Below are 16,430 nucleotides of genomic sequence, written 5' to 3'. Positions count from 1 at the left end.
GGACATACCATGCTAGCTACATCATGATGATGTATATTTATGGGACATAGCATGCTAGCTACATCATGATGATGTATATTAATGGGACATAGCATGCTAGCTACAGCATGATGATGTATATTCATGAACCTGGGCTAGCAGGTGGAGACAGGTGGTTCTCTAATGAGCGGTCCTAATGACTGGCTGTGTTCACCTTCTATACAGTGCATTCACTATGACAGGGAACATTACCACGAGGAACGATACCATCTGGCAGAAGCATGTCGTATGGTGCAGTATACAGACCTCTGGACATGAAATGCACTAATGTCAATATGTCTCTTTTTTCAGTGTGCAAGTCTTTGAAAGTATATATATATATATATTTTTTTAAATCTACGATTATGAATCCATGATAAACAGTATTTCCATTACACTATTGTATAATAGCTCATCTCTTAGTGACTGGCTTCCTAAAACAGTAAGGCAATAGGAATGCATGGCTTAACAAGGGTGAAGTCTTCCTCATTGACCTACTGTACTAATAACTGAATCAAGCATCAAGAGAACAAGCAATACAGGTGAACCACAATGACCTTTTATTATGCTGTTCCGCTCTATTTCTATCTCATTATGACTAAATAAATCATCTGACCTAGCAGTCTGCCCACTTGAGAGTGTAAACATAAGTCACACTCTGTTTATAAGCTACATTTCCTGGTTCCCACTCACAGGCTACTCAGTCTGGTCTCTGGGCTGTAGTGTGATGTTTGTTTATAAACATGGCTGTTCCTCTTCAGTATGAATCACTGGTTCGGACTATTCATGACCAGAGAGGTACCGAACGGCTCGATTCAATTCCGTTGTAGCGCAATTTACATTTGTTGCTATGTTTGGCCAACTCTGGATCTGGCGACCATGTTGATGTGTTTGGCCAACTCTGGATCTGGTGACCAGGTTGATGTGTTTGGCCAACTCTGGATCTGGTGACCAGGTTGATGTGTTTGGCCAACTCTGGATCTGGTGACCATGTTGTTGTGTTTGGCCAACTCTGGATCTGGTGACCATGTTGTTGATGTTTGGCCAACTCTGGATCTGGTGACCATGTTGATGTGTTTGGCCAACTCTGGATCTGGTGACCATGTTGTTGATGTTTGGCCAACTCTGGATCTGGTGACCATGTTGATGTGTTTGGCCAACTCTGGATCTGGTGACCATGTTGTTGATGTTTGGCCAACTCTGGATCTGGTGACCATGTTGATGTGTTTGGCCAACTCTGGATCTGGTGACCATGTTGATGTGTTTGGCCAACTCTGGATCTGGTGACCATGTTGATGTGTTTGGCCAACTCTGGATCTGGTGACCATGTTGTTGATGTTTGGCCAACTCTGGATCTGGTGACCATGTTGATGTGTTTGGCCAACTCTGGATCTGGTGACCATGTTGATGTGTTTGGCCAACTCTGGATCTGGTGACCATGTTGATGTGTTTGGCCAACTCTGGATCTGGTGACCATGTTGATGTGTTTGGCCAACTCTGGATCTGGTGACCATGTTGATGTGTTTGGCCAACTCTGGATCTGGTGACCATGTTGATGTGTTTGGCCAACTCTGGATCTGGTGACCATGTTGATGCTTCAATATATAGCTCTGGTGGTACGGTCGGTCTGTCTGTCTGTCTGTCTGTCTGTCTGTCTGTCTGTCTGTCTGTCTGTCTGTCTGTCTGTCTGTCTGTCTGTCTGTCTGTCTGTCTGTCTGTCTGTCTGTCTGTCTGTCTGTCTGTCTGTGGGGGTGGAGGGGTATATGCATAGAAATATAATTATTAGAACAGACATTCCCATCCACGTCAATGTTCTGTGATGAGTGGCCCGGTGGCCATAATGAATGTACCCATGCCAGGAAGTAATATAAAGTCATTCTATTTCTATGTGTATAGCTACCGTATGTACGTTCTGTATGTACTAAAGTCTACAGAAGACTCACGCTAGTCTACTCCTATTAGTTAATAGAAATATGAGTCAGTCTACAAGGTTCATGCTCATGACTTGACTATATATGTATGAACTATGTTCTTTTTCAAACTTATTCATCTCAACAACAATTTTCTTTTTTTTAAATGTTTAAAATGGCTCACAATCTCATATTTTCTGTCCTCCGCCAATCAATGTCTTCCTGAGTACTGTTACCGTCCAACATGATATCCACCGTTACTGTATCACAGGAAGGAATATAGTGTCCTCTTACACTCCACTGGGCACAGATGTCAATTCCACGTCTATTCCACGTCTATTCCACATTGGTTCAAAGTCATTTCATTGAAATGACGTGTAAAAAACGTTGATTCAACCAGTGTGGGCCCAGTGGAAGTCCTCTGTCAGGCTTTCACAGTATGTGTATTTAAGTGCTACAGATCAAATGCTGGGGAAAGGTCCTGTTTATTGTCAGTTGTCCTTGTTAATACCAAGGCAATGTGTTAACACTCCCCTGAAGCTTCTGATTGGTCAGTTTAGTGAACTGTGATTGGCTTTCTGTCCAAGGAAGTAGTCACAGTTTCATCCAATCACACCACGTACATCCCTGATCCATCCAATCACTTCACAGCGTACATCCATATCGACGGTCCGTACCATCTCAGACCACTATGGGGGTGTCAGAGAAGACAGAACTAATAGACTCAGCCACAGACTTCTTCCTCCTTCCCTTCCCCAGTAACCCTCCCTCCTCATCCATCTCTCCCTGGTCCCCCTCCCCATCGTTGGGGTTCACCTTCCCGTTCAGCCCCTGTCCCAGCTCCTTGGGGTCGATGAAGGCCACGTGCGTCGGGTCAGTGTTGTTGACCAGGTCCTCATGGCTGGGTGCGGCGCTGAGCATGGAGGAGTGGATGGAGTCCTCGTGGTTCTTTTTGGGGCAGCAGAAGCATCTGCAGGGGGTCAGGTACAGATAGATGAGCACTAGGACCACGCTGGTCAGGCAGCCCACCAGGGTGGTGTAGGCCGTGTTCAGGGCTTCGCCGTTGCCGTTCTCCGTGAAGTTATGCACCTTTGGGAATCGATAGGAATGGAGTTGATTTGAATTGAATTGTTATTCACATTTTTGTCATTTTTCACTAATCCAGAGTGAATTGAATTGGTTTGAGCTGAATGTAATTGAATTGGTTTGAGCTGAATGTAATTGAATCGGTTTGAGCTGAATGTAATTGAATCGGTTTGAGCTGAATGTAATTGAATCGGTTTGAGCCGAATGTAATTGAATCGGTTTGAGCTGAATGTAATTGAATTGGTTTGAGCTGAATGTAATTGAATTGGTTTAAGCTGAATGTAATTGAATCGGTTTGACCTGAATGTAATTGAATTGGTTTGAGCTGAATGTAATTGAATTGACTTTTATTGATCCCCCCAAGGGGAAAATAAAGATGTCACAGGATCATTGGACATACAACATTACAACACACAACATGTATACATTATGAAACAGTATACACATACCTTGAGCAGCACGTAGAGCGTCTCGTTGAGGGCTTCGCTCACAGCGTAGCACGTATACGTCCCCGAGTCGTCCGTCTTCACCGGGCCGATCTGGAGACTACCGTCAGGGAGCACCTTGGCTGTCTGATTAAACCCCTCCGTCACCACTACGTCACCAGGCATCACCCAGGTCTTAGACAGGTCCCTGTGTTTAGTATCACAGCGCAAGATCAGCGTCTGTTCCAGCCAAGCTTCCTGGTCCGCCTCGTGGAACGTACTACAGTTCATGTAGTCTCTGTTCAGGTCGAAGACCCCCACCTTGCTTTTCTGGGGCCCGGGGAGATAGCAGCTGTACTCATCTTTAAAGTCCAGGGCTGAGTTGAGCCGGCGGATGTGCCAGTGAGCCAGGAGACTATAAAGGCTACAGTCACAGATCAGAGGGTTGTTGTGAAAGTAGAGACCGTTCTTTATCCAGGCAGGCAGCAACTGCAGCTCGTCGATGGGTGGGACCTATATTAGATTAAAATGTTTATGTCCTTAATGAGTAAATTCATTTTGCAGCAATAACATAAAAACTCAATGAACATACAAAGTAACTGATAAAAACACAATTTACAATGTAAAAAACAACATACACCGTCACTAAACATTAGATTAGATTGTGCAAAAAAGACAAATGGCCACATACAGTATGCACAAAATACAGGTAAAAGATGCTATGCACATGGGTCTTTCTATAAATAATGGCGCCAAATGTGTGACATTGGGATCACATTTTCAAAATGGTTTGAAACAAAAAGAATGCAGTTCCACATATGTATTTAGAGGAATATATGCAAATTGGCCCATAACTCCACCTATACAACAACATAAGCCTAGGATTATACACACATACAATTATCTGTAAGGTGCCTCAGTCGAGCACGGAATTTCAAACACAGATTCAACCACAAAGACCTGGAAGGTTTTCCAATGCCTCGCAAAGAAGGGCACCTATTGGTAGATGGGTAACAATATAAAAAGCAAATACTGAATATCCCTTTGAGCATGGTGAAGTTATTAATTACACTTTGGATGGTGTATCAATACACCCAGTCACTACAAAGATACAGGCGTCCTTCCTAACTCAGTTGCCAGAGAAGAAGGAAACCACTCAGGGATTTCATCATGAGGCCAGTGGTGACTTTAAAAGAGTTACAGAGTTTAATGGCTGTGATAGAAGAAAACTGAGGATGGATCAACAACATTGTAGTTACTCCACAATACTAACATAATTGACAGAGTGAAAAGAAGGAGGCCTGTACAGAATAAAAATATTCCAAAACATGCATCCTGTTTGCAACAAGGCACTAAAGTAAAACTGCAAAAAATGTGAGAAAGCAATTCACTTTTTGTTCTGAATACAAAGTGTTATGTTTGGGGCATGTCCAACACAACACATTACTGAGTACCACTCTCCATATTTTCTAGCACAATGTTGGCTGCATCATGTTATGGGTATGCTTGTAATTATTAAGGAGTTTTTCAGGATAAAAAAGAAATGTAATGGAGATAAGCAGGAAAAATCAGAGAGGAAAACCTGCTTCAGTCCGCTCAGATGAATTCACTTTTCAGCAGGACAATAACCTAAAACAGAAGGCCTCATCAACACTGGAGTTGCTTACCAGGAAGACAGCGAATGTTCCTGAGTGGCCGAGTTACAGTTTTGACTTAAATCTACTTGAAAACCTATGGCAAGACCTGAAAATGTTTGTCTAGCAATGATCAACAACCAATTTGACAGAGCTTCAAGAATTTTGAAAAGAATAGTGGGCAAATATTACACAATCCAGGTGTGGAAAGCTCTTAGAGACTTACCAAGAAAGACTCACAGCTGTAATCACTACCAAAAGGTGATTCTAGAAAGTATTGATTCAGGGGTGTGAAAACTTACGTCAATTAGATATTTCTATATTTCATTTTCAATAAATTTGCAAACATTTATAAAAATATGTTTTCAACTTTGTCATTATGGGGTATTGTGTGTAGATGGGTGAGAAAACAAAATCTATTTAATCCATTTTTTTGAATTCACAACACAACAAAATGTGGAATAAGTCAACGGGTAGGGATATTTTCTGAAGGCACTATACATCCTTTAAGCAGGGTTCATACAGACATTAACAAGTCAAATTCACTTGTAGGGACATTTCAAGCACTTAGAACCTAATATAAACTGAACAACAAAAAGTAACGCAACAAGAAACAATTCCAAAGGTTTTACTGAGTTATGGTTCATAGAAGCAAATCAGTCAATTTAAATAAAATGCATTAGGCCCTAATCTATGCATTTCACATGACTGGGCAGGGGCGCAGCCATGGGCGGGCCTGGGAGGGCGTACCACTAGGGAGCCAATCCCAGCCAATCAGAATGATTTTTTCCCTGCAAAGGGGCTTTAATACAGACAGAAATACTCCTCAGCAACCCCTCTCCCCCTCCTAGCAGTTCCTGGAGAAGTGGGTATACTCTAACTTTGCCAACAATTTCCAAGACGGTCCACCCGGTGAAGGAAATGCTCCCTGTGCGAAAGTCTATGAGAAACAGTGACACACTTAGAATGACCTAAAATGATCAAAGAACATATCGGTATATATTTTGTGTAGTTACCCATTAATTCAAGTGCACATGCACCTAGCACTGTTGTTTGGTTAGAGGTGTTTCTCAGTGGTGTAGTGGAGCATATTTTTATTTGAACCTTTATTTAACTAGGCAAGTCCGTTAAGAACAAATTCTTATTTACAATGACGGCCTAAGAACAGTGGGTTAACTGCCTTGTTCAGGGGCAGAACGACAGATTTTGTACCTTGTCAGCTCGGGGATTCAAAACGTGCAACCCTTCGGTTACTAGTTCAACGGTCTAACCACTAGGCTACTCTGCCGCCCCATGTCTTCAGCGGGCATTGCGTATACTCACTTCTTATCCATGATGAATATCAAAGTAGTGTAGTGGAGGTATATGATGTACCTTATCAATTAATAAGGCTGATGGAACAGATCAGAATGTTTAGCTTAAAATGTTGATCGACTATTATTTCTTCACATTTTAGGCGCAGCGATGTGCACACAGCAGCAAAGCCTACATGCGAATGTTCCAAAATGCAATTTACGGGAAAACACCTTTCTAAAATGGGCCTCGCACCTGCAGGCGGTTTCATGGACAGAGATAGAAATATCAGTTAGAAATTTTGAAAGAGTTGAAATTAAAGATGCCACAACTATCATTGGTTACTAGGACAATGGTTACTAGGATAATGTCTTTAACAGCTGCTAGACAATGAAAGGAAGAGAACCAACAGGAGAAAGCATATGAGAAAGTATTCACATGAGATGAAAGTTAGCAAAACAAATGGTCACTGGATTGATGCAAATAATCATGATATCATTCTGCCAGGTAGACATAATGCAGGCTACTTTGTCGTTAACATTTAATAGAGAAGGTTTTTGTAAAAGCCATTTCCATTAAAACGTTATTTTGATGAATTTATTCATACTATTTCATCCTTCTACAATATATAGTCCCGGAACAAATCTAGGGTTGCTACCCAAGCCGGCTGGTCGTTCGTTCTATTGGTTCGGTTGCCAGAGATGTGACCCAGTCGTTCAGTCTTTTTGTTCTGTATCTATGGACGTGGCCCAGTCGTTCAGTCTTTGTGTTCTGTATCTATGGACGTGGCCCAGTTGTTCAGTCTTTGTGTTCTGTATCTATGGACGCGGCCCAGTCATTCAGTCTTTTTGTTCTGTATCTATGGACGTGGCCCAGTCGTTCAGTCTTTGTGTTCTGTATCTATGGACGTGGCCCAGTCGTTCAGTCTTTGTGTTCTGTATCTATGGACGTGGCCCAGTCGTTCAGTCTTTGTGTTCTGTATCTATGGACGCGGCCCAGTCGTTCAGTCTTTGTGTTCTGTATCTATGGACGCGACCCAGTCATTCAGTCTTTTTGTTCTGTATCTATGGACGTGGCCCAGTCGTTCAGTCTTTGTGTTCTGTATCTATGGACGCGACCCAGTCATACAGTCTTTTTGTTCAGTATCTATGGACGGGACCCAGTCGTTCAGTCTTTTTGTTCAGTATCTATGGACGCGACCCAGTCATACAGTCTTTTTGTTCAGTATCTATGGACGGGACCCAGTCGTTCAGTATTTTTGTTCAGTATCTATGGACGGGACCCAGTCGTTCAGTATTTTTGTTCTGTATCTATGGACGCGGCCCAGTCGTTCAGTATTTTTGTTCAGTATCTATGGACGCGACCCAGTCTTTCAGTCTTTTTGTTCTGTATCTATGGACGCGACCCAGTCATTCAGTCTTTTTGTTCTGTATCTATGGACGCGACCCAGTCTTTCAGTCTTTGTGTTCTGTATCTATGGACGCTGCCCAGTCTTTCAGTCTTTTTGTTCTGTATCTATAGACAAGACCCAGTCGTTCGTTTTAAAATGTTCCATTGCCATACTGGCTGGCAACGTTCTTATCCCTTGCTTGCTAGCCAACTACGGCTAACTTAGTCAAGTCAAACAGTGCAGACAATAACAACAGTAGCTTCATTTGTTAAAGCTGTTTTCTAGTGACATATATTTGGATGCATCCATAACAGTTAGGTAATGAGGTGCGATTTCGCCTGGCATAGAAAATGTGTTCTCATTTAGTCAGGACACTGTTGTTCAGAGGAGCTAGCCAACAACACAGCTAACACAATCACTTCAAACTGAAGCTGGAAAGACTGCAAACGAGCTGCACTTCGTTCCGTTTGACCTTTTTTCAATTGACATTTCTTTGTATGTATCCATAAAAATTATGCCAGCTGATTCATGATTTCGACCGGCTGAGAAACGCTGACTACCTCTCTCTCTCGTCCTGACTCGTTTATTACTATAGGACAGTTGGAGATCGAATTTGAATACTGAAACAATATTTCAAGTGTGGGAGAGACAGACATGTTTATACAAATCTCCGCTGTTGAAAACTAAATGTTAGTCTAAAATAAATGTGAGATAATGTCTAGATGATTTTAATAGTGGAGATCAAGTGTATACCTTCCCTGCCTGGCCTGATGCGACAGTGGATTGCGCAGTCAGATGGAACAGAATAAATAGGCATTTGAACTTCATAGATTTAGCCGGTGGTAATTTGTGGAATAGACACCCGGTGGAATGCGCTTTTAACCAATCAGCATTCAGGATTAGACTCACCCTTTGTGTAAATAGACTACTTCAAGCCCCTTGTATTGTTTAAATTGCAAGTCTAACATGGAAACCAAATGTATTTGTCATGTTATTTCATTACCAGATCATTTTGTGTATAAATCCACTAGGATATGTCATTTGTTGTCATTACACTTAGAATAATGAATAAGAATAGGGTTTGGTGTTGCGCAATAATATATCCTACACAATTACGCACAGTAGACTGTGTGTCCAACCGAAACATATGACATATGAAAACATGAGCTCATTACCTTAATGCTTTCTCTGTTAAACCTCACAAGACCCTGCTGTAAATCAAGCAGACAACAACAGATGATCAACCTCAATTTGTTGGAAATATTAGATCCAATGTGAATACTGTCACAACTGTCTTCGCCGGTGTAACGAATGAGACACCATAATATCCTGGACGTTCTCGAACACCTTTTTTTATTTCCCCACAGCACGTGGGTTGTTGTGGCAACCGCTGTTTGTTTGTCTGTCATTTGTCTGTCATTCAGAAAATTCCTTCCTGGATTAGATGATGATGTGTTGAAAATATCACGGCATTATTAAACACGATCAACACCAAATGCGCATCCAACAAATATTATACATCATTATTGAAGAACTAGGTTAATAACAGTATCGATTTAAGGTTTTAAGTTTCATGGTAAAGGTGACTCTTTTCGTTAGAAGCATTCGATTTTGCAATCACATACATTTTGGGGGGATTTGTGTGCCAATGAAAACTCTTTTCACCTGATAACAGAAGGAGACACGAAATGGTTTTGTGAGATCTCTGTACAAAACAAAATGTCAGACAGACAGATCCAGGATTCAATGTCTAATTTAACTGATTAATGCTTAATATATGATATAACGACTTACACTTCTATAAATGCAAGGACAGAAAAGTTATGTTTTATGTCACACGATTTTGGACAAATCCGTCAAGACACCAACCATGAGAAAGGGTTAAACACAGGTTTTAAATCAATTTGTGAATTGTATTGAATATAGCTATGCTCCCAATTTATATCTTAATGTAATGACATGACAAAAATTGGCAGATTATTAGCAATTCATTATAAACAGCTGTAACAAGTTGTCTAGTGTAGGAAATCCTCACCCTAGTTTATAGAAAGACCCACTTGCACTTGACATTATTATTTAATATAGATTTATGAACCTTGATCCTGTTGGAGGAGATGTCCATCAGGCTGAGTTTCTCCAGGCGGCTCTTGTCTTTAACCAGTTCCAGGGGGAAGCGTGAGATCATGTTCTGGGACAGGTAGAGTTTCTGCAGGCTGTGGAGACCCTGGAAGGCTGAGCGGTCAATCTGAGATATACGGTTGTTGTACAGCAACAGCACCTGGGAATCATTTGGAAATATGGATTTTGTAATTATGAAATTGACCCATTTTTATCAAATCATTCAGCCGTTCGCTACTATTGAACATGACAGGACCAGTCAAAAGTTTGGACACATCTACTCATTCAAGGGTTTTTCTTTATTTTTTACTATTTTCTACATCGTAGAATAATAGTGAAGACATCAAAACTATGAAATAACACATATGGAATCATGTAGTAACCAAAAAAGTGTTAAACAAATCAAATTATATTTTAGATTTTAGATTTTTTTAAAGTAGCCACCCTTTGCCTTGATCACAGCTTTGCACACTCTTGGCATTATTTCAACCAGCTTCACCTGGAATGCTTTTCCAACAGTCTTGAAGGAGTTCCCACATATGCTGAGCACTTGTTGGCTGCTTTTCCTTTCCTCTGCGGTCCAACTTATCCCAAACCAACTCAACTGGGTTGAGGTCGGGTGAGGAGGCCAGGTCATCTGATGCAGCACTCCATCACTCTCCTTGGTCAAATAACTAAACGCAAGCCAGATGGGATGGCGTATCGCTGCAGAATGCTGTTTTAGCCATGCTGGTGCCTTGAATTCTAACTAAATCACAGACAGTGTCATCAGCAAAGCACCCCCACACCATTACACCTCCTCCTCCATACTTCATGGTGGGAACCACACATGCGGAGATCATCCGTTCACCTACTCTGCGTCTTACAAATACACTGCGGTTGGAACCAAAAATCTCAAAGTTGGACTCATCAGACCAAAGGGCAGATTTCCACCGGTCTAATGTCCATTGCTTGTGTTTCTTGACCCAAGCAAGTCTCTTATTCTTATTGGTGTCCTTTAGTAGTGGTTTCTTTGCAACAATTAGAATTTATCCTCTGCAGCAGAGGTAACTCTGGGTCTTCCTTTCCTGTGGCTGTCCTCATGAGCGCTTGATCGTTTTGTGACTGAATTTTAAGAAATGTTAAAAGTTCATGAAATTTTCCACATTGACTGACCTTCATGTCTTAAAGTAATAATGGACTGTAATTTCTCTTTGGTTATTTGAGCTGTTCTTGCCATAATGTGGACTTGGTCTTTCACCAAATAGGGCTATCTTCTGTTTACCACCCCTACCTTGTCACAACACAACTGATTGGCTCAAACGCATTAAGAAGGAAATAAATTCCACAAATTAACTTTTAACAAGGCACACCTGTTAATTAAAATGCATTCCTGGTGACTACCTCATGAAACTGGTTGAGAGTGACAAGAGTGTGCAAAGCTGTCATGAAGGCAAAGGGTGGCTATTTTAAAGAATCTCAAGTATAAAATATATTTTGATTTGTTTAACACTTTTTTGGTTACCACATGATTCCAAATGTGTTATTTCATAGTTTTGATGTCTTCACTATTATTCTACAATGTAGAAAATAGTACAAATAAATAAAAATCCTTGAATGAGTAGGTGTGTCAACCTTTTGACTTGTACGGTTTGTAAAAGTCAGAATTGTAAAAACAACTATCTCTCTCTGTCTCTTTATCGCGCTCTCTCTATCTCTCTATTGCTCTATCTCTCTTTGTCTCTCTATTCCTCTCTGTCTATCTGTCTGTCTATCTCTCTCTCTCTCGTTGTCTGTCTCTCTCTCCCCATCTCTGTCTCTCTCTCTGTCTGACTCTCTGTCTGACTCTCTATCTTTCTTTCACTGTCTCGTCTCAGTCTGTCTGTCGCTCTCTCTCTCTCTATCTGTTTCTCCTTCTCTCTCTTTCAATTCAATTCAAACGGCTTTATTGGCATAGGAAACATGGCAAACATTAGAAATCTGGGGAAAATGGGAAACATTGCCAAAGCAAGTGAAAAAAAACCGAAGCAACAAAGAGAACGAAACAAAACAAAGACAACAACACTAACAGTAAACATTACACACACAAATAGTTCCAAGAAAATAACAACGTTTAAAATAATACATTATTATTTTTCTATTAGCAGTTTAAAATGTTACATAAGCGATGTACAGTGTTGTGACAATGTGCTAATAGTAGAATGTAAGAATGACGGCAGGGGGGTTTAAATATAGGTTATATTACATTGGTGTTTCTGACTCACTGGTTGACCTTTTGTTGTGGCAGCAAGTCACACATTTTGCTGCTGGGATTGCACACTGCTGTATTTCACCTAACAGATATGGAAGTTTGTCAGAATGTGATTTGTGTTCGAAATCTTTGTTGGTCTGTGTAATCTGAGGGAAATATGTGTCTCTAATTATGATCATATATTTGGCAGAAGATTAGGAGGCTCTCTCTCTCTCTCTCTCTCTCTCTCTCTCTCTCTCTCTCTCTCTCTCTCTCTCTCTCTCTCTCTCTCTCTCTCTCTCTCTCTCTCTCTCTCTCTCTCTCTCTCTCTCTCTCTCTCTCTCTCTCTCAATTCAATTCAATTCAATTCAATTGACTTTATTGACATGGCAAGTTATTATTACTTACATTGTCAAAGTATACATATCGAAAAATTTTAATAAGATACAGTGGGGAGAACAAGTATTTGATACACTGCCGATTTTGCAGGTTTTCCTACTTACAAAGCATATAGAGGTCTGTAATTTTTATCATAGGTACACTTCAACTGTGAGAGACGGAATCTAAAACAAAAATGCAGAAAATCACATTGTATGATTTTTAAGTAATTCATTTGCATTTTATTGCATGACATAAGTATTTGATACATTAGAAAAGCAGAACTTAATATTTGGTACAGAAACCTTTGTTTGCAATTACAGAGATCATACGTTTCCTGTAGTTCTTGACCAGGTTTGCACACACTGCAGCAGGGATTTTGTCCCACTCCTCTATACAGACCTTCTCCAGATCCTTCAGGTTTTGGGGCTGTCGCTGGGCAATACGGACTTTCAGCTCCCTCCAAAGATTTTCTATTGGGTTCAGGTCTGGAGACTGGCTAGGCCACTCCAGGACCTTGAAATGCTTCTTACGGAGCCACTCCTTAGTTGCCCTGGCTGTGTGTTTCGGGTCGTTGTCATGCTGGAAGACCCAGCCACGACCCATCTTCAATGCTCTTACTGAGGGAAGGAGGTTGTTGGCCAAGATCTCGCGATACATGGCCCCATCCATCCTCCCCTCAATACGGTGCAGTCGTCCTGTCCCCTTTGCAGGAAAGCATCCCCAAAGAATGATGTTTCCACCTCCATGCTTCACGGTTGGGATGGTGTTCTTGGGGTTGTACTCATCCTTCTTCTTCCTCCAAACACGGCGAGTGGAGTTTAGACCAAAAAGCTCTATTTTTGTCTCATCAGACCACATGACCTTCTCCCATTCCTCCTCTGGATCATCCAGATGGTCATTGGCAAACTTCAGATGGGCCTGGACATGCGCTGGCTTGAGCAGGGGGACCTTGCGTGCGCTGCAGGATTTTAATCCATGACGGCGTAGTGTGTTACTAATGGTTTTCTTTGAGACTGTGGTCCCAGCTCTCTTCAGGTCATTGACCAGGTCCTCCCGTGTAGTTCTGGGCTGATCCCTCACCTTCCTCATGATCATTGATGTCCCACGAGGTGAGATCTTGCATGGAGCCCCAGACCGAGGGTGATTGACCGTCAACTTGAACTTCTTCCATTTTCTAATAATTGCGCCAACAGTTGTTGCCTTCTCACCAAGCTGCTTGCCTATTGTCCTGTAGCCCATCCCAGCCTTGTGCAGGTCTACAATTTTATCCTGATGTCTTTACACAGCTCTCTGGTCTTGGCCATTGTGCAGAGGTTGGAGTCTGTTTGATTGAGTGTGTGGACAGGTGTCTTTTATACAGGTAACGAGTTCAAACAGGTGCAGTTAATACAGGTAATGAGTGGAGAACAGGAGGGCTTCTTAAAGAAAAACTAACAGGTCTGTGAGAGCCGGAATTCTTACTGGTTGGTAGGTGATCAAATACTTATGTCATGCAATAAAATGCAAATTAATTACTTAAAAATCATACAATGTGATTTTCTGGATTTTTGTTTTAGATTCCGTCTCTCACAGTTAAAGTGTACCTATGATAAAAATTACAGACCTCTACATGCTTTGTAAGTAGGAAAACCTGCAAAATCGGCAGTGTATCAAATACTTGTTCTCCCCACTGTATATATGTATATATATACACAAAATATATATATATTTATATATAAATAAATGGTGGGATTAACAGCAATAATAATAGTAGTAGTGGACATGGGATTACCATTAATAACAGCTACAACAACAATATTGTTGTTCTATTCTCTCTCTCTCTCTCTCTCTCTCTCTCACCTCCAGCTGCCCCAGCGGTTCGAAGATGAACTCGTCCAGCTGTCGCAGGTCGTTGGAGGACAGGTCCAGGTAGCGCAGGTGTTTGACGTAGACGAAGGCCTCGGAGGAGAGGAAGTGAAGGCCGTTGTGACTGAGTAGGAGGTTGTGGAGTTTGGTGAGTTTCACCGTGGTCCACTCAGCCCTCAGCCGGGAGACGTCGTTGTAGCTGAGGTCCAGGACAGCCGTGTAGAGAGGCAGGCCAGTGGGCACCGTGGTCAGGTTCATCTTGGAACAGCTCACGATATTACTGGCACAGATGCAGGTCTTGTGGCAGTTGAGGGTTGAGGCTACCGCCCCAGAGGGGAACCAGAGGAGGGCCAGGGAGAGGGAGAGGTACAAGGCCCATTGAACCTGGACCCTCCTCAGGCTGGGAGAGGCAGACGGAGAGGGCTCTGGCAGGGCGTCTGCTCTGTGTGGAGGCAACATGCTAGTTGGTGGTGCGTTGTTGTTATTTAAGGAGCAGAACTTCCTGTATTATGGGTCTCTTCCTACACAGCATGGAGCAGCAGCTGGTGGAATCCCAGGCATCGCTTAATTGAGGTCTGAAAGAAAAGAAACCCAACTATTGTTGTTGTAAACAGAGATGGCTGTATCAATACATTCACATGTTAAAGGTCTAATACAGCCATATTGTATTAATATACAATCATTTCTGGGTAACAATTAAGGACCTTACTGTGATTGTTTTCAATTAAAATGGTGAAAAATAAACAAAAATAGCTTCCTAGCAAAGAGCAATTTCTCAATCTAGAATTTTATTAGGACTGTCGGGAGAAGAAAACAGAAAAATAGCAGAGAGGTTTGGAACACTATTTTGTATTAGTCTATTATTAACTAATATACTGCCTAGTGATGTCACCAGGCAGGTCAAATCTCCATCCCACCAAAAACAAGTTGAAATTTCAGGTGGTCTTTTCAAACAGCTCTTACACTAAAAGGGCATTATCATCATTTTCAACGTCAGTTGCCTTTAAAGAGGCAATCTGCAGTTGTTTCATCCATTTTTTGCTTCTGAATTAATTAAATACACCCATTGATTCTTGAAGAATATAACTTATGTGTCATGAGCTTAGTTCAACTGTCGTACCCCATCAGAACCTAAAATATAAGCTTTTTTCACTCCAATGTTTGTAAACAAAGCAAATGTAAACAAAACTCTGTATAGTCTCAAAACACGGTTCAAACTATAGTGTTGATATCATGCATGGTCAGTCCTTTTATCCATAGCTCTGTCTATCCGTTTGAGAGTGGTTTACGTTTCTCCAGCCCTATCCCTCAGCTTTTTACCGAACAAGGGTGAGGAAAAACGCTATGTTTCAAATGCCGATTGACGCTTTAACAAATCGTTTGTTAGTAATTGTATTCGTTTCTACATGCACAGGGCTGGTGAATTCAATGATGCATTGCTCCATTCCATTTGATCCAAAGCACAGCAATGGATCAATTCATGGAAATGTTGATACATTATAAATTATGTATCCTACCTTCACGTCAGATCAGATTAAGCCATTCTCTGAAATTAAATCCATCCGCTACCAAATCGGACACGTCTGTTTATAATTTGCACCTCGTCTGAGTCCCTTGCAGTAATAGTCTATCTAATGTAAAGACAAGAAGCGGGATGCAGGGCGAAAAGAAGAGAGCGCTGGAGAAATCCTTCCTGGCTGTATTTCCCTGATCCTGACAAAACACTGCTCCGCGCCGCATCCAAAACTCGGTATAAAATTACGCAAAAATAAGATTATGTAAAAATGTAAGAACACATGCCATTGTTGGACCGGTGGCACTCACCCAACCTGAATTAATGACAGAGATAAATTCAACGCCAGGTATTCTGATGATGTATTACGTTTCTGAGGACAAGTGGTCTGGTCAGCCAAGCGGCGGCCTTCGATTCTTTACGTCTTCTGCAGCAAATCAGTGCGTTTTCTCTTCATGAGTCGCATTGTCAGCAGCATCTCTGCGAGCTGAGGTGGTGAATCATGGGAGCGCATGAGCAGTCTAGTCTTGCCAGAAGAAATTGTTCGTGTTTTTTTCTTATTCATAGGTCTACTCCAGTCTGTGTAGTGTTACTGCTGCCCACAGCAA

At 41.6% G+C, this 16,430-nt stretch overlaps 1 protein-coding gene across 2 annotated transcripts; it reads right to left on the bottom strand.

The window, feature by feature from the left end:
* Nucleotides 1–555: 555 nt before the first annotated feature.
* LOC139543099 (amphoterin-induced protein 1-like) lies at nucleotides 556–16,420 on the bottom strand. 2 transcript variants are annotated; one of them, XM_071349267.1, is made up of 5 exons: nucleotides 16,134–16,420; nucleotides 14,304–14,884; nucleotides 9,852–10,034; nucleotides 3,464–3,952; nucleotides 556–3,017 (listed from the first exon to the last, which is right to left on the bottom strand). In XM_071349267.1, the coding sequence occupies exons 2-5, from the start codon at nucleotides 14,766–14,768 to the stop codon at nucleotides 2,610–2,612; spliced, it is 1,545 nt and encodes a 514-aa protein (XP_071205368.1). In that variant the 5' UTR covers nucleotides 14,769–14,884; nucleotides 16,134–16,420; the 3' UTR covers nucleotides 556–2,609. The 2 variants fall into 2 exon arrangements, with proteins under 2 accessions (XP_071205368.1, XP_071205367.1); XM_071349266.1 differs by having other exon boundaries at nucleotides 15,827–16,419.
* Between the last annotated feature and the right edge of the window lie 10 nt (nucleotides 16,421–16,430).

The sequence above is a fragment of the Salvelinus alpinus genome, chromosome 17, assembly GCF_045679555.1.
Source record: "Salvelinus alpinus chromosome 17, SLU_Salpinus.1, whole genome shotgun sequence".
NCBI lineage: Eukaryota > Metazoa > Chordata > Actinopteri > Salmoniformes > Salmonidae > Salvelinus > Salvelinus alpinus.
The sequence above is the reverse complement of the archived record's forward strand: the minus strand, read 5'-3'. Positions and strand labels throughout refer to the sequence as shown.